Source organism: Crinia signifera, chromosome 8, assembly GCF_055691185.1.
Source record: "Crinia signifera chromosome 8, ASM5569118v1, whole genome shotgun sequence".
NCBI lineage: Eukaryota > Metazoa > Chordata > Amphibia > Anura > Myobatrachidae > Crinia > Crinia signifera.
Window position 1 is genome coordinate 68,170,907 of NC_139224.1, and position 18,501 is coordinate 68,189,407.

At 43.5% G+C, this 18,501-nt stretch overlaps 1 protein-coding gene across 1 annotated transcript in view; it reads left to right on the top strand.

Annotated features, from left to right (window-relative positions):
- SLC25A17 (solute carrier family 25 member 17) overlaps positions 1-18,501 on the top strand; it is a 92,812-nt gene that overhangs the window by 27,139 nt on the left and 47,172 nt on the right. The window contains exon 3 of the mRNA XM_083156642.1: positions 3,048-3,114. Coding sequence (XP_083012768.1) covers positions 3,048-3,114 — 67 coding nt within the window. The remainder of the gene's footprint in view (positions 1-3,047; positions 3,115-18,501) is intronic.

Below are 18,501 nucleotides of genomic sequence, written 5' to 3' on the forward strand. Positions count from 1 at the left end.
AGATGTATGTGTATTTGTTGGAGGAGGAGTTAGCATAATGTTATTCCTACCTCCTTCATGTTAAATCTTTTATAAACGAAATAAAGAATTATATTTAAAAAAAAAAAAGGTGCTGGTAACCTATGTATCTGTAATAGATCATGTGAATACTTAGTATAATTTACCAAAGTTGCTACATGTTTCTTTCCTACTCCACCCAGTATGATACTTTGTAGTGCACCTAACATGGTTGATTCCTTTGTGGGAGGATGAATAATCCTGCAACTGATGACCCAAAATGTTGTCTGTCCTTTTTATGTTTTTTTTTTTTTTTCTGTGCTGTTTTTGAACATGTAAACCTCCTAAACTATGTTATTTCTACCTGTTAAGCTTCCAATTGGAGAAAAAATATGCTATTTAATTAAAATTATTTTTATATAGAGCGGCTGATTAGTAAGTGTGTACTGTTCTGTTGACAGACCTGGCAACATAGTGTACACCCAGCCTAAAGAGGTGTACACATGTTGCGATGTAATTTCTCTTCAATCCCAATCGAATCGCACGGCGCCATGTACACATTTGATTTAGGGCAGTATTCAATGAGGCTGACTCGCCATGTTTTATGGCGATTTTGTGCTATTTTCGCGCTGTACGGCGATTTTTTTTTTTTTTTTTACTAAAACGGTGAATCACCCTATTCAATGACCAGATGGCGAATACATTTCAAGGTTTTTATCGCCATGATTCACCGAGTAGCAATCGCTATCTTTTTATGGTGAAGTGGAATGTGAACTTTTAAAATAAAGTGTTTTGTTTTTTACATTGTGTCAAAAAATCAGGAATTTTATTCTGAGGAGGGGCATGCTATTTTTATTCATGTGCTGTAAGCACATGAATATATATTTAATAAAAAAAAATATATACATATATGTTTTTTTTTACACAGCAGCCAGCAGGGGGCCGGGAGCCGAGCCGCTCATTAGATATTCATATATTCACTGCACCCGATCATTACATATGTACGATCGGGTGTAGTGTATACCCGGTCCCCTGTTGGCTATCCCGGGGGGCTGCCTGGCTCCCGGGGAGCCCACCTCCCCCCCCACAAACGTTCTAGGGCAGGCAGGGAGACTTCCATCTCCCTGCCTGCCGCCGTCCTCAGGCTCCCAGCGGCCTCGCCGCAGGAGTTAAAATTCGCCGGTCAGGGGCAGTGAGCCCCTGACTCATTGAATACTGGAGCCGGCGAGGCTCCGGAACGCGGCGGGCAGTGGCGAATGTGCAGCGAATCCTAAACAGGATTCGCTGCACATCGTCAAAATTCTCATTGAATGCTGCCCTTAGTCTATATAATGTAGTACAGATCTTTACTATATAGTCTTGCCTGCACAGTCTATTTTTCTATTCTACTTCAATGCTACTCTATTTCTGTTTGATTTCGATTAGATTTTGCTTATATAAGCAAAATCATATAGAAAAATAGACCAAATCGAACCTTGTGTATGCCCTATAAGATTCTCTGTCTCTAGGGCGCAAATTCTTAAAATCAGCAGATTGCTCTTAAGTGCCATTCTAGGGTACTTATGATTAGGTGCATGCAGGGCTCCAGCAAGTTTAGCAGAAGAGGACAAACAAAGTGAAGTGGGAAGAAGGTAGAAATGGAAAAAGAGGGGAAGAGGGAAAGCAGAGGTAGGTGTTGTGTATTGGGGGGGGGGATCTTAGAATGCACACCCAAGATACATGAGGTGCTATCATGCTGGGACTTGTAGTTCTGCAAAGAAAAATACATGGTGCAGATGCACACTCCATATTATTAATCAATAATAGAGGCTCTTGGTATATTAATTGGCCAATAAATATTTGCCCACCAACCAGCTTCACGGTGGCCTCATTTCTGGTGGGTCCCTAATACTAAGTTTGAATCTGGGACGCGGAACCCCGAAAAGGTTGGCATAGGCCAGTCATAGGACAGTAGGTGTTGTGTAAGAAGAACATTGGGTAGTTATGTATATTTCTACCATTTTTCCCAAAGAGGAAAAAAGACGGGGTATCCGCAATGCGGTTCTTTACAAACACAAATCTTTTTTTAGGACAGAAAAGGGGAGGTGCACATAGCAGAAGACACATATGTTGGAAAGAAAGACACATACAAACACAATATATTGATGGACAGAGCCAGGGGGCTTGTTATGTGTAATACACATTTTGGGGTAGAGAAAGGCACACATGCAAGGGGAGGAACAGAGATTGTGCAGTCACAGGGATATACACATTGGGAGGGTGGGATGTACATACTGGCCTTTACCTTGATGGCAGCCAGGAAACAAAGGGGTGCTCAATAACACAGAACCCCATTGAGGAGAAACAGAAGCAAAGTTGCGGCTGTGCCATGTACAGGAAGAGCTATGTCTCTCTAACAGAATGTCTGCAATGCAGCCTCTAAGGAATAGGCAACATGTGTCCATCTTGATTTTATTTGTTTAATTTATTATAAAAAATTTTGAGTACATGTTCTGTGTCCAAATGTTGCCCTTTAATTTAAAGATCTCTGTAAGTTCCATATAAATTTAATTTATACACATTCTTTGACTCTAGTTCTGCTCTATATTTTCTGTATATTTATATCTGCATACCTCCCAACTGTCACGCTTACCGCGGGAACGTCCCGATATTCGGGGACGTTTCCGCGTCCCGCCCGGGGTCGCCATTGTCCCGCGGTGGGGGGGACAGTTGGGAGCCCCCCAGCTTGCCGAGAATAGACGCTGTGCGCATGCGCACAGCGTCTATTCAGCGGCGAAAACGGGGTGTGGCCGGAGTTCGCGTCACCCCATGAGGCCACGCCCCCTTTTCTCGAGGCCGCGCGGCTTAGCCGCGCGAACGTCCCGACCTCCCAACTTCAAAAGTTGGGAGGTATGTATCTGCTTAAATACAGTATTGAAGTTATACATCCTCCTTTTTTTTCAGTTTTTATTATCCTGTGACAATAATGTTTAATAAATTTAATAATAAGTTTAATAATGTTTAACAAAACTAGTAATATCCTTATGCAGTTGTTTATTTTTTTATCTCAGTGGATGACAAGAGGAAATCCCGTAATACTGCAGTTGTGCTGATGGAAATTATTAAAGAGGAGGGGCTGTAAGTATATGAAGCAACACTTTACAGGGTTCGTATACAGTTGCACGCATCTGTGTCGCACACACACACACATATATGTACCGGATGGACCTGTCACTCAGGACTTAACTGAAATCGCTGCAAATAACCGGCTCCGGTGCCCTCACTGTCAAGGTAATGAAACCTCCTTCATGTAGTGGAAAAATCAATAAAGCGGCACTCGGAGATTTGTAAACAGGTGAAAATCTCAGGGATTAATTTTAATCCATGTGCTCAGAAATAGAATGTTTCGGGACTCGCAAGTCCCATGGTGTGTTCTAGTCCTGTTGTAATGCATTTTTGTCTAACATAAAGACGTTAGCAGATTCTCATAGGACATGGTGCGCCAAGAGGAGATTGAATTTAAATTGATCATCATCCCCATTTGCTGGTAACACACTGCACAATATTGAGACTTAAGCTGGGTACGCATTAGATGCTATTTTAAACTGTTTAGATCAGGAATGTCCAAACTATGGCCCTCCAGCTGTTGTAAAACTACAAGTCCCATCATGCCTTGCCACAGTTTTGCTATTAGGGAATGCTTAAACTATAGCAAGGCATGCTGGTATGTGTAGTTCCACAATAGCTGGAGGGACATAGTTTGGACATGCCTGATTTAGATGATTCCAACGGATCAGAACGACAATCATTTAAATATCCAGTGTACACTTTATCACAATGCCGGTGCATTATCACAATGCATTCTAATCTTCTAAAATTTTCACCCTCTCAGGGCCCTTAATGTGGACCTTTAAAGGGTGTACAAATGTTGCAATGAGTTAGACAATTGTATTATATAGTCAAAATTGTCTAGCTAGTTACCCTGCTGGCAATAGCGATGTGTAGCCCTGCAACGTCTGCCGCCAGGTGCAATAGACCGTGCAGGCAAGGCAATTTTGACTAAGCCACTGTCTGTCTATTTGACCTATGGCCAAATCACACATGATCACATAGGGGATGATTCAGGTTGGTTTGCAAAAGCAAACGCAAAACCGTTGATAGGATGATGTAACATGTGCAGAAAGAGTTAGATTTGGGTGAGTAATTTTGGTTTCTGTGCAGAGTAAATAATAGCTGATTTATTTTTTCGCTGCAATTTAGATTTCAGTTTGAACATGTCCCACCCAAATGTAACTCTGTCTGCACATATATTATTTATTTATTAACAGTTTCTTATATAGTGCATACATGTTCCGCAGCGCTTTACAGAGGATATTTGAACATTCACATCAGTCCTACCACATGTACACGCACACACAGACATTGTAGAGTTAATTTTCTTGAGCCAATTAGCCTACCAGTATATTTTAGGATTGTGGGAGGAAACCAGAGTACCAGGAGGAAACCCACGCAAGCACGGGGAGAATATACTAACTCCGCACAGTTAGAGACATGGTAGGAATGAAACCCATGACCTCAGTGTTGTGAGGCAGTAATGCTAACCATTACACCATCCATACTGCCTCATCAAATATGTCACATCTGCCTTACCTGCAGTGCACATGGTTTTGTCTATTAACCCCTTAAAGTGGGGAAATTTATTTTTTAGGGGGCACTCCCCACAGGGCAGGTTTTTTTTGGAAAAAAAAGCACTCCCTAAAAACCCCCCACAGGGAGTGTCCTGGTCCAGGCAGCGCTGCTGTGCATTTTATCAGCCACTGCAGGCCCTGCCCCTGGCAACCCAGATGTGTGCGGCGTGACGTTGGCAAGGTCACGCCGCACACAGCCAGGAGGGAGGAGCAGGGTCCAGGCAGCCGAAGCCGGGCAGTGGCTGAAGCTTTGCTCATTGCTTGCTCCACTGAGCACAGTGGCGTTGCACGGTGCCAAGGAGAGGGAGACAGTGGCAATCCCAGAAATTTGCCAGGAATGCCAGTGTTGGCACTAAAGCATAGCTCGGAAAATTTCCGGAATTACCAGTGAAGGGGTTAAAGTGGGAGTTTACTTTGCAAACCAACCTGAATTTGGACTTTGGTACACAAAAACAAAATTGCGTGTGCACTTAGCCAAAATCAGCTTAGTCAGAACTGGCCATTAGCCAATATCTGCACCCAGCTTAACGTTAAGCAATAGGAGTCTATGGGGGAAATTTACTATGGGCAACCAATCAGAATCTAATTTTTATTTATTTAGCACCTTCTAGTAGATCATAGATAGCATCTGATTGATTGCCGATAGCAACATCCCATGTTAAATAGAACTCCAATCTTTTTTTTTTTTTTTATCTTTTATTAAATTTTATATATATAAAAAAATTACATTTAACAATGACGAACTGTACACATAATATGTAACATATCATCTCATGCAGTATTACAAAATCTTATTCTAAATAAATTTCCATCTTATATCACACATTATACCACATTATATTACCGTATTAAAGCCGTGGCGGCGGGTATATTTTAACAAATTCTTATCTCCTCCGGAAAGCTCAGGCATGAGTAAGGGGATACACTATGACACTAAGTATTAATCTGATTCTAATAACATAGACCACTTAAGAGCCGAGCGACCTTTATACTTACTCCCCCCATATCTGTCCTTGACGCCTTGTAACCCTCTCCCCTCGACTCCATCCATCCTCCATATTTTAGAATATTTGTGCCCAACACAAGAATTTTTTTTTATTTTTTATTTTTTTATTTTTTTTTTATTTTAATAATTATAAAGCTTTCTACCAATTTCTGATTCCTGTGTTTCTTTTCCTAATTCTAGTGCCCTACTGTATACATACAGTTCTAGTGACATTCTGCAAATACATTGACATATAATAACACTCAAATATGAATATAGAGAATAGTAAGAGAAGGTGAAGAAGAAAATAAAGCACACATCGATTAGCCTTTTTTAGGCCAAACCTCTAGTTAAGTTTCTTATATTAAGTCTCCTGGAATACAAATCCAAGACAAACAACCTACATTCTGTGTGTTTGCACCCTCAACATATATAATACATCACACAAAATATAAATATAAAGAATAATAAGTGAAAACAAAGAAGAGAATATAGCACACTTCAATTGACCTCATTAGGCCTTCTATTAATTTAGTATTCCTGCTTTAAATTTCTCAGAATCTAGTTCTAATTCATAGAATATACTTAACCATAGTCCCACCTATGTGTTTACCATTGACATATATATTATTACACTCAAAATATGTGAATACATAGGATAGAAAGAGAAGTCAGAGAAGAATACAAAGCACACAACGATTAGCCTCATTAGGCCTCTTGTTGATCAGTTTTTAATACATTAAGTCTCCACCCCCTTTTTTTTTTTTTTTTTTTGCTAAAGGTCGCCATGCTCCCAGTATATTGAATTAACCCATCTATGCCATATATTTGTGTATTTATTCATCGTCTTCCTACTTATATGTAGTTGTTTTTCTTGTCTGGCCGTATAATTTACCAAGGCCCTCCATGCCTGGATCTCAGGGCTTTTTTCTGACATCCATGTCCTTGCTATGATAACCTTTGCTAAGGCACACAAATTAACAATATATGATTTATCGCCTGCTTGTAAACTGGTTACGTTTATCACACCAAGTATACAACATTTTGCGGATAAAGTTTCTCTATGGATTCCAGTGTCCACCACTATTTGCACAACTTTCCCCCAGAAGGAGGCAACCTCTGGGCAATCCCAGAGCAGGTGAAAAAAAGTGCCCTCATCTCCTTTACATTTTGGGCATATACTCGAGGTTCGGCCTGCAAATTTCAGCATCCTGGGGAGTGACATATAAGCTCTGTGAAATATATATAATTGGACTTGTTGCACACGAAGGGCGTTCGTCGCTTTACATATTACCGATTTTGCATTTTTCCACTCCTCCTCCCCCATACATCCTAAGTCCCCCTCCCATTTTTCTTTTAATGCTGTCAGGCCGTCACTATTTTTATGCCGGTTAATACACTTATATATTCTGGACACCAGTTTAGTTTTATCTCTCGATTTTAGTATTACTTTTATTGGTGTTTCTCCAAATATTGGGGTTGTATTAGGGAATTGAACCTCCAGGGCATGCCTCAGCTGGAGAAAGCGAAAGAACAATGCCTGTGGTAGCCCATATTCATTTTGGAGTTGAGAGAATGACTTAGGGGGTTATTCTAGTCCATTCTTTTTGACAAAATCCTTCTTAGATGGACAAAACCATGTGCACTGCGGGTGGGGCAGATGTAACTTGTGCAGGGAGACTTAGATTTGGGTGGGGTTTTTCTTCAAAGTGAGATCTATATTGAAGTGTAAAATCATGCAGTCAGTATTTTCCCTGCACAGAAACAAAATAACTCACCCAAATCTAATTCTCTCTGCACATGTTACATCTGCCCCCCTGCAGTGCACATGGTTTTGTCCATCTAAGAAGGATTTTGTCAGAAAGAGTGAACTAGAATAAACCCCTTAATCCCATCCACATTATATATCTGACTAAGAGCAACTATTGTGTATGGCCCCCAGATCTCTCTTATCTGTAGCTCCCGTAGTTCACTTAGCATCTTAATATCTTCTATTGGATGATCTAGATCTATCTGATCAAATTTTAAATATTTATTCATCTCTCGCCAGATTTATACAGCCTGGACTACCAAGGGGGGATCCGACATCAGCACTTTTCCCTGAAGAATTTTATACAAGGGGCTCATCCCTGGGGCTACTGAGGCAATGAGGGCTGCCGTTATCTTACTATTATGCTCTTCCACAATCCAACACTTAATTTGTGCCAGTTGGGTAGCTACATAGTAGGCTCTGAGATCCGGAAACCCCAAGCCTGCATCAGCCTTTTCTCTCATCAGAATGTTTAGCCGGATTTTTGCTCTGGACCCATTCCACGTAAATGATGACATCATGCTATTAATTTTTCTAAATAGGGAGTCGGGGAGGAATACCGGAGACTGGTGTAGGACATATATGAGTTTAGGAAGAATCACCATCTTAAGTAGATTAACTCTACCAGTCACTGTTAATGGCAATCTCCGCCAAGTTTTAAATTTTTTACCCATATACTCTAATATTGGCTGGATATTTAGTTGTATATATTCTTTGGGATCACAGGATATCATAATCCCTAAATACTTAAATTTTGACACCCAACCCAATGGGTATGGGGGGGGGGAGTGTAGTACGTATTTTGCCATCCAGTGGGAGAATGTGGGATTTACCCCAGTTCATCCTAACCCCCGAATAGTTTCCAAATTCGTGGATTAGCTTCAAGACCAGAGGGAGAGAAGTGCGGTAATCTGATAAATATATAAGTAAGTCATCCGCGTATAACGATACAACATCTCTCTCCTCCCCTAATCCAAAACCACTGATTTTTGGATGTTTCCTAATAATACATGCCAGTGGTTCGATTGCCAGGGCGAAGAGGATCGGCGAGAGAGGGCACCCCTGCCTCGTCCCCCTGGCAAGAGTGAATGCTGGTAAGGTCCAGCCATTTGTGGTGACCCTGGCCGTCGGCTCCGTATACAACAGCTGCAGCCATTTTATATAGTTGGGCCCTATTCCATATGCCCTGAGGACGGTCCATAGGTACGGCCATTCAATTGAGTCAAATGCCTTAATTGCGTCCAGGGTCACCACCACTGGCTCCCCCCCACTCTCCACTGGCATCTGGAGGTGAGTATATAATTTCCGGAGATTAAGAGATGTTGCTTTCCCCGGCATAAAACCGGTCTGGTCTTGATGCACTATTTTTAATATGTGTTTATTAAGTCTAACTGCAAGAATTTTTGCCAGAATTTTAGCTTCACTGGTTAGAAGGGAGATCGACCTATATGAGTCCATACACTTAGGATCCTTACCCTGTTTGAGAATAACTACTATATTTGCCTGGGTCATTGACCTTGCTATGGTGTTTTGTTCAAAACTTGTACATAATGCTTCATGTAGTAGTGGCCCAAGTATATCTTTATATTTTTTATACCATTCAGAGGGTAGGCCATCCAAGCCTGGAGCTTTCCCAGAAGGAAGATCTTTTATAGCTACCATAACCTCCTCTACTGTCAAAGGGACTTCAAGACTATCCCTATCCATGGCACTTAGCACTGGAAGCTCTATTTTATTAACATAGCTTTGTATTTCCATTTGAGTATGCTGCATTTTAGTACAATATATACTACTAAAGTATTCTTTAAAGGCCTCCCCGATCTGAGCCGGAGTTTTCATTAACTCCCCATTACCATCTTCTATACCACTAATTATATTAGGGGGACTTTCAGCCTGTGCCAAAAATGCCAAGTAGTTGCCTGCTCTGTCTGAGTGCTGGTATCTCGTCTGGGACCTATACCTCATTATTTTAGCATTCTCCTCTTCTAATGCCTCAGTCCAAACTTTTTGTGCCTCCTGCCATTCTTTTCGTATATCATCGGAGTTATATTGCAGATACCTTGCTTCTAATTCTTCACATTCTTTCTCTTTTTCTGAGATGCTATTTCTACTCTCTCTTTTAATTTCTGCAATACATTTTTTAAAGGTACCCCTCACATACGCTTTGAATGCGTCCCATACTGCTGCCATACTTGCCGACCCCCGGTTATAATCCCAAAACTCACCCCACTGTGTTATCAGGGCCTCACTCCGTCCCATCCGCTCTATCCAATTTGGGTTTAGTCTCCAGAAGCACTGTCCTCTGATGCTGATTTCGGCCAATTCCACCAGTATCGGGGAATGGTCCGAAATCCCTCTAGGTTTATATGTTATTCCAGAAACCTGAGGCAGTAAGCCTCGGGAGACCAAAGCCAGATCTATTCGGGACAGAGTCTGATATGAAGAAGAGTAGCAGGAAAATTGTATCGTTTTAGGGTTGTACTCCCTCCATGGGTCCACCCAACCCATATTATTTATGAATTCTACAAACCCCTTGTTCCCCCTGGCCTGCCCGTGCCCCACGCTCCTCCTATCAAGCTGAGGGTCAAGCACATTGTTATAGTCCCCCAGGCAGATCACCGGGACATTCGGGGTGAGGGCAGCAAACTCCGCTGCCTTAGTGAGAACTTCATATGCGAAAGGCGGGGGAATATACACCGCTAGTAATAGTATCTGCTTATTATTTAATGTGCAGTCAAGAAAAACATATCTACCTCCGGTGTCAATTTTAACTTTGTTACACACAAATAAAACCGATTTTTTTATTAACACCGAAACTCCCCTGGACGCGGATGTAAAGGAGGCATGGTAAGGGTGTCCGACCCATGGTTTTTTCAATGCCATTAGTTTTCCTCCCACCAAATGTGTCTCGAGCAAACAAACCACATCTGCATTATAATGCTTCAGCTGATTTAGCACCAGCGACCTTTTAACCTTGTCGTTTATGCCCCTTATATTCCAAGACAGTAACTTAATCATCTTAAATCAGGGCCATAGTACCCACACCTATCTCCATTACATCCCCTTCCATTGCCCGCTTTCCCCCTCTTTTTTTTTTTTTTTTTAATTATATTTATTACTAGACCTGCCGCCACGGCTTTCTGTTGTATACTACATATGTTACAATTATCAACACACACAAAAAAAGACATATACCCACCCCCCTCCCTGTATACCAACCCTCCCTCAGTATACCTGTACCCTTGACCCTCCCCCAAAACAGCACAAAAATAAAAAAGAAAAACATAAAAATCACAAAAAAACATTAGCTACTTATACCCTCTTCTCAAGGGCTATAACAATTGAGCCACCAATTTACAGGAGACTCCCTGACATGCGTATTTCTATTATTGGCCTCTTCCCACTCTCCCCCCCTCCATACTCCCCATTAGGGGACATGTAGAGAGGCATCGACAGGAGAGGCCGACACATCCCTGTGTTCTAATCATCCGCCAGCTGCCGAGTTCCTGGTAGCTTTTTATCTAGCCACATCGCAGCCTCATTGGGTGTGGAAAAAAAAAGTGTTTCTCCATCGCTTATTACCCTCAATTTTGAGGGGAAAACCATCGAGTATTTCAAATTATTGTCCCGCAACTTTCTCTTCACTTCTGCAAATTTAGCTCTGTCCTTCTGGACTTCTAAGGCAAAGTCTGGAAATACTGCGATTTTATGCCCATTGTACTCCAATGGGCCTTTGGTGCGCAATAGGCGGAGGATTGTGTCTCTATCCTGGTGATTTAATATTTTGGCAATCAATGTTCTAGGGGGGGCCCCTGGTGGTAGAGGCCGGAATGGCACCCTGTGTGCCCTTTCAACTGCGAAATGGTCTGTGAAGGGCTCTTTCCCAAATTTGGTGATAAGCAATTCTACTATAAATTTGGGTGCGTCCATGCCCTCCTCTTGCTCGGGCAACCCCACAAATCTAAGATTATTTCTCCTTATTCTTCCTTCAATATCTAAAATCTTAGATTTCATCTCTGTCATTTGCAGGGCCATTTTATTAACTTTGTTCACCCAGTGGTTGTTTTTGTCCTCGATCACGGAGATACGCTCCTCCGCCTCCTTGATCCTCTCTGTATTTGCCTTTAATTCAGTTTTAATTTCCACAATTTCTTGCTGAACCCCATTTATCTGGTCGGACAGACGTTGTTCCGAGCTACTAATGGCTTCTAAAACTTGGTGGAGTGTAATCTCCGGGGTGGGTACAGAGACTGGGCTATTACTTTTTGTTGGGGTGGCTTGTGGCGTTGTATTAGGGGTTTCTGCCGCATACTTGCTCTGGCCTCTGGCATATTTTTCGAGCCGGGCTGCAGCGGCTGTATTGCCCGTTTTCCCCATTGTCACAATGATGCCTGCACTTCTAATAATTTTTTATATATAATCAAGACCGCAGTGAACTGGGGTTATAGCCTTATCAGTATACAGTCACAGTCCCGGCTATTTTAGGCTTATACCAGCCAACCCAGGATCCTATATGCAATCAAAGGCACTCTGCTATTTGCCACTTATGCCACCCTTGCCGGCTTACTGATCGAGAATGCATGCAGTGAGGTTTACCATAGGAACATAGGACACATACTTCAGTAGTGTCCCGTTATTAACTTTTATGCGCCACACCGTCCAGGTTTCAAGCAGGTAATAATAATAAAGATGTAAAGCAAGTATACTGCACCAATTTGTTGTCTTCTTTAATGGACAGCAAGGACCTTTGCTCGATGTGGGCAATCCTCTGTGCTTGACTGGATCTTGTGGCAGGGGTGTATGGGTGCTCACACCACCTCACACTCCTGATAACTCTGTGGTCACCACCTTCTTATAATTAAGCCGGATTTTTGTTGTAGACGGGCAGAGGGTTTTTTCCTTTTTTGCCTCAGGCACGCTGTATAGCAATGGTTATGTTACCTCTGGCCGTTGCGCCCCACATCTCTCCTGCTGTATGCAGCTATCCCCTCAGACGATCCACCAGCAGGGGAATAAAGCTGCGCCGCGTCTCGACTGGTAGTTGGAGGAGTTTAGTGAGCTAACACAGCCCTCGTGCTTCCTCGCTGCTGCGGCGGTCGGGAAGCCTGGTGCATCGTTTATCTTCCTCCCCCTGCTACCTTGTAGCTGAGTCTTGTTCCGGCTGGCCGCGCACGCACTCCGGAGACAATTACACAGTCAGGAATTAGCCAGCATTGCGGTCTGTGCTTCCGCTATTATGCACCCCCTGCCTTCGGGTCAAGCCTCCATCATCTCGCCGGGCACACACCACGTCTATGGCTCCCAGGAATCGGTCCCCTTGGCGGGCATCAGAGACACAGGTACAAACCGGCTGGATGCATGTCAGGGAGCTCACTCTCCCTCCTGCTCACACCTGCACCGCCGTGGCCCCGCCCCAAATAGAACTCCAATCTTAGTAAATTTCCCTGTATGTAGGTTTTGTTTTCCATGCTAACCTCTACCTTTTCAGAACCAGCAGCATTACATATTTATTGGAGCAACTTGCATTATGTTATAGACTGTATGCAGCCCGTATAGTATTGCACTGAATTTGGGTGTAGTCTCAAGTCACAGTAATATAAGTTCTTGTGACCTTGATGACTCCTGAAAGTCAATTTTTTTTTTTAATCATATTTTTTATTAAGCACTTCTAAGTACATATATGAAACTTTTCATTATAATAGATGAACATCACCTCAAATTAGATGTATAACATGGGGGTTTATTCTAGTTCATTCTTTCTGACAAAATCCTTCTTAGATGGACAAAACCATGTGCACTGCAGGGGGGCAGATGAAACATGTGCAGAGAGAATTAGATTTGGGTGAGTTTTTTTTGTTTCTGTGCAGGGAAAATACTGACTGCATGATTTTACACTGCAATATAGATCTCACTTTGAAGAAAAACCCCACCCAAATCTAATTCTCTCTGCAGAAGTTACATCTGCCCCACCCGCAGTGCACATGGTTTTGTCCATCTAAGAAGGATTTTGTCAGAAAGAATGAACTAGAATAACCCCCATGGTGCGATAGAATTTTTGATTTTACAATAAATGGTTTAACATATACATAATACATGGTGTGAAATTGTTATCATTTTGGTTCAAATGAGCCGCAAGGCTGTTTATAATATGGTAATCAACATTCAACAACGTAGTGATGTTCTAGAAATTTGCAGAAATAACATACATTTCAGGTTGGTCATGAAAACAAATGCTACAGTGAAAAATATCGGAATAAATACAAAGATGAACTAATAAAAATCAAAAAGGTATGCTGCCCACCTCCGATAATTTTAGAAACTGCTGAAGTATAAAAATGATGCCACAGTTATGGGGTGGTCTTCAGATATTGTGTGCAACAGATACCAGGATGTCTCTTTTAGGCTTTTATGTATTTGATGTCTCACCTCCAAAGATAATGTGGCAATATAACTTTCCCACATTGATAAAAAAAAATGTAACCTTGGATTCTTTATTTAAAGTGGTTCCAACCCAGTCCATTCTAAAAAGATGGAAAAGTTTTTGTGTTTAAATAAAGGGAAAGTCGGGGGGCGTTGATGTCCATTCCTGTAGAATGGTCTTTCTCGCAGCAGTGCTAATAGCGAGCAGTAAATCTTTACTACCCTTTGTTATTCGTAAATCTGAGGGGATTATGCCTAAAATTGCCCATTTGTCTACAAATGGAACATAATTTACCAGATGAGTTTGCGTTTATCTTTTTATTTGAAGCCAGAAACCTCTAACTACTGGGCAGGCCCAGAAACAATGGTAGAGATCCGCCTCCAATTCCCCACATCTGTAACAGGTGCTAGAGCCTATTCGGCCAATTAAATAACTCTGATGAGGTGATAGATAAACCCTATGATAGAGATATATATATATATATATATATATATATATATATATATATATATATATATATATATATATATATATTGAGAAACATCTCAATATATGCAGAATAGGGTAGTATGTTACAGGATTTCAATATTAAATCACCATTGTCATAGTGTGGGAATCTTGGTATCCATTAAGCTAAACCTTGTTTAATGAATGAATAATCTAAAATGGTTCAGAAATGTTGATAATAGCAAGAGATAGCTCTTTTTTTTCTCAAGTGAAGGTTGTAATAAAAAGGTATAGATGGGATTTCTCCAATCTTTGTCAGAAAAATGGCGAATAACGGTGGAAATATAATGCTGGGCTTGTAGGAAGGCCAGAAGATGCCCTGCCAAGCAAGGGAACTTTTCACCTGCCTCGGAGAACGTTAAGGGTCTTCATAGTGTTCTATCAATCAACGATCCAATGCCTGTGAAACCCCCTACTCGGTACTTGTTTCCTATCTGGGCGCCCACTAAGTTAATTGCGCACCATGCTATTCTCCGTAGAGAAATCTGATCGCATCGTATACATACACGATATTGAACGATGCGATGCGATGCGATCCGATTCGATTTCCCATAGGAAACAATGTTAAATGGATCAATTTACCCAAATCAGCATAGGGAAGAATGGTAAATGGGCCAGAAACCCCAAAAAAACCCACAGAGCAGTGGAATGTCCACCCAAAAGTAGTTGACGCCACCCCGCCATCAACGTGAACCCGAAGCGTGGCGAGCTCAGCGAGTCCGTGAGGGGCGGCGGTACGCGTCCTCCGACCTTTTCATGCCCTACTATCCACTAGGGCGTGGAGTGAGAATAGAATAGTGTGGCGAGCGCAGCGAGCCACCGAGCCCGAAGCGTGGCGAGCGCAGCGAGCCCCGCGAGGGGACGCGGATACCTTCAAAGGTAAACGCGTCCCTTCGCGGGCTTCCCAGGTGTCCGCGTCGCCATGGACACCTGGGAAGCCCGCGAGGGGACGCGTATAACTGTGAAGGTATCCACGTCCCCTCGCGGGGCTCGCTGCGCTCGCCACACTATTCTATTCTCATTCCACGCCCTAGTGGATAGTAGGGCATGAAAAGGTCGGAGGACGCGTACCGCCGCCCCTCGCGGGCTCGCTGCACTCGCCACACTTCGGGTTCACGTTGATGGCGGGGTGGCGTCAACTACTTTTGGGGGGACATTTCAATGTTCAGGGGTGTTTTTGGCCCATTTACTATTGTTCCTATGATAATTTGGCTAAATTGAGCCATTTCACATTGTTTCCTATGGGAAATCGAATCGCATCGCATCGTTCAATATCGTGTATGTGTACGATGCGATGCGATCCGATTTCATTACGGTGCCGTACGTAGAAAACCTGGGCGCCCAGATAGGAAACAAGTACCCCCTACTCTCCATATATTAAATGTATATGTAGCTAATCCATCCTGAAATTCAGTATTATTCATGAATGGAAGATGTATTGATTTTTGTGAATTAAGGCCTGCTTGGCTCCTTACCCAATGCCATGTTTTTTCGTATTCCATAAAAGAGGATTTTCTTGAATATGTTTAGGGACTTCCTGATCGTGAAGGTGGAGGAATGACCATAGACATTTTCCTACAGACATTTCCCTCTATAGGGAAGTGCACGTATAACATTCAGTCCCAGCTAACCAATCAGAAAGGTAACGGAACATGGCGGCTTTGTTATATTGTCTAATATCCGGCATGCCCACACTACCATTCCATTTAGGTTGCTGTAATTTTATTAGGCCTATTTTAGGTCTACCGCTACTCCAAACAAACTCCCTGATGTGTCTATTAAAAGTTTTGATGTCTTTAGGGGAAATATATAGAGGTAAACCTTGCAAAAGGTACATTAATCGTGGGAAAGTTACCATTTTTATCAAATTTAATCGCCCGATATAGGCAAGTGCTTCCAGCTTATTCGTTTCTCATAGACCTGTTGAAACACAGGTGTCACACTCAGCCGCGGCGGTGCGCGGCGGGCTTACTACTCACCCGTTCGCGCCCGCCGTCGGCTAGCGTGTAGTGGTCTCCAGTTCAGCGGCAGCAGGCAGCGGCAGTCTGGTGGGCAGCAGGCAGCGTGGGACGCCGGCAAGTGTAGCGGCATGTGCTGTAAGGGCGCCGGGAGGCCGGCGCCGCCATCTTGGTTAAGGGCAAATAGCAGATTGGTCCTTGTCTGAGGTTTCCGCCCATACTGACCTGACAGCCAATGGCAGCCGCCCTCTAGGGATATAGGGGATCTGCCTAGGCCTGTTCAGTGTCAGTACAAAGAGTCTCCAGAGGCGTTCACAGCTCCCAGCTGACTCCGGCTCTCTGACTCACCTCTCCTGACTTGGTGCCTTGCTTCAGTGCTCTGTGTTGGACTCGATTCAGCTTAACCCCATCGCTGCCAGTTCTCTCCACAGTCTGGTCTCTGCCTGCATCCCTGAGCTTCCTGGCCTAAGCCCTTCAAGCCGTCTGCTTCCAAGCAACTTCCCATTCTTCTGTCATTATCCAGCTTCTTTCAGTCTTCAAGGATCCCTCATTACCATCAAGTACATTCTCTTTCCGGATTTCTTCATTTCTCAAGACCCCAGCCTGCTGTCCGCAGTATGTGAACTGTTATTGTTTCAATGAACTTTTTCTTCTTTCAAAGTGCCGTGCTGGCTCAAGTCTTATTACCACTAACTGCCACTTTAAGAAAGTATTCAAGTGTGTATTATTTCATTTATGAATTCTATTATTAAACCTGCACGATTTAATCCTTCCTCCTCTGGTCCGTCTCCGGTTGCTACACACCACACGACTTCATCCAGCCCTTCAGTTGTGACAGTTTGTACTGACCCGATGGAGTCGGGTGAAGAACAGGCTTCCATGGCGGACGCACTTCACAGCATCATGGCTCGTCTGGAGCAAGTGGAGGCTACCCAACGTCAAGTGGCTCAATTCCTTCAGGTCTTGGCTCCGCCCCAGACGGCTCCCTCAGTTTCTGTGGCTTCAGCTCCAGAGGTTCCAGTCCCTGTTTCTACACCTGGACCAATAGTTCCTCATCACATGCAATTACCAACCCCCAGCAAATATGATGGTTCTCCGAAAGGATGCCGTGGGTTTCTGAACCAATGCGATGTGCATTTCACCTTACAGTCTTCTCACTTTCCTACTTCCAAGGCAAAGGTGGCTTATATTGTGTCTCTCCTGGCAGGGTCGGCTTTGGACTGGGTGTCCCCTCTCTGGGAACGTGCTGATCCCCTGCTCAATGACTATGAAGCTTTTATTACCTCTTTCCGTCGCATCTTCGACGAACCTGGCAGAGTGTCGTCTGCCGCTACTGAGATCCTGAGGATTCGCCAGGGTAGTCGTTCAGTGGGACAATATGCTGTGCAGTTCCAGACTCTGGCTTCAGAATTAAAGTGGAACGAAGAGGCTCTCATCTCCGCCTTCTGGAATGGGCTGGCAGGTCGTATCAAGGACGAATTAACTACCCATGACTCTCCTGCTACTTTGGCTGAACTCATCTCCTTGTGCAACAAAGTGGATCTACGGATGCAGGAGCGTCAACTAGAGAGAAATCGCTCCGATCGTCTCCGCCCTCGTCTCACCACCAACGCTGTTCCTGTTCCTAGATCTGGGCCTTCCACAACCACACCACCAGACGAACCCATGCAGATCAACCGCTCTCGGCTTTCCGTGGAGGAAAAGTCCCGTAGACGTCGTGAGAATCTATGCATGTACTGCGGTTCTTCCGCTCATCTGTTGGCTTCCTGTCCACTGCGTCCGGGAAACGACCGCTCCTAACCTCCCCGAGGGAGGTCAGGTTAGGAGTCCTGCTTTCATCTCCCTCTTCAACTGTGCCCACCATTCCTGTTACCCTTGTGTGCCCTCAGGGAAAAATCAAGATCCAGGCTCTACTAGATTCCGGAGCAGCCGGGAACTTCCTTTCTTCTTCTTTCGTCCAGCAACATTCCTTGACGGTGCAACCTTTGGCCCATCCGTTGGCCCTCACTGCAGTAGATGGGAGTCGCATCAGCAGTGGGCAAATCACCCTTCAAACCGATCCAGTGACAGTTCTCATCGGTGCCTTACATCAAGAGACTCTTGAATTTTTTGTCCTTCCTCAATCCTCACACCAGGTAGTCCTGGGCCTACCATGG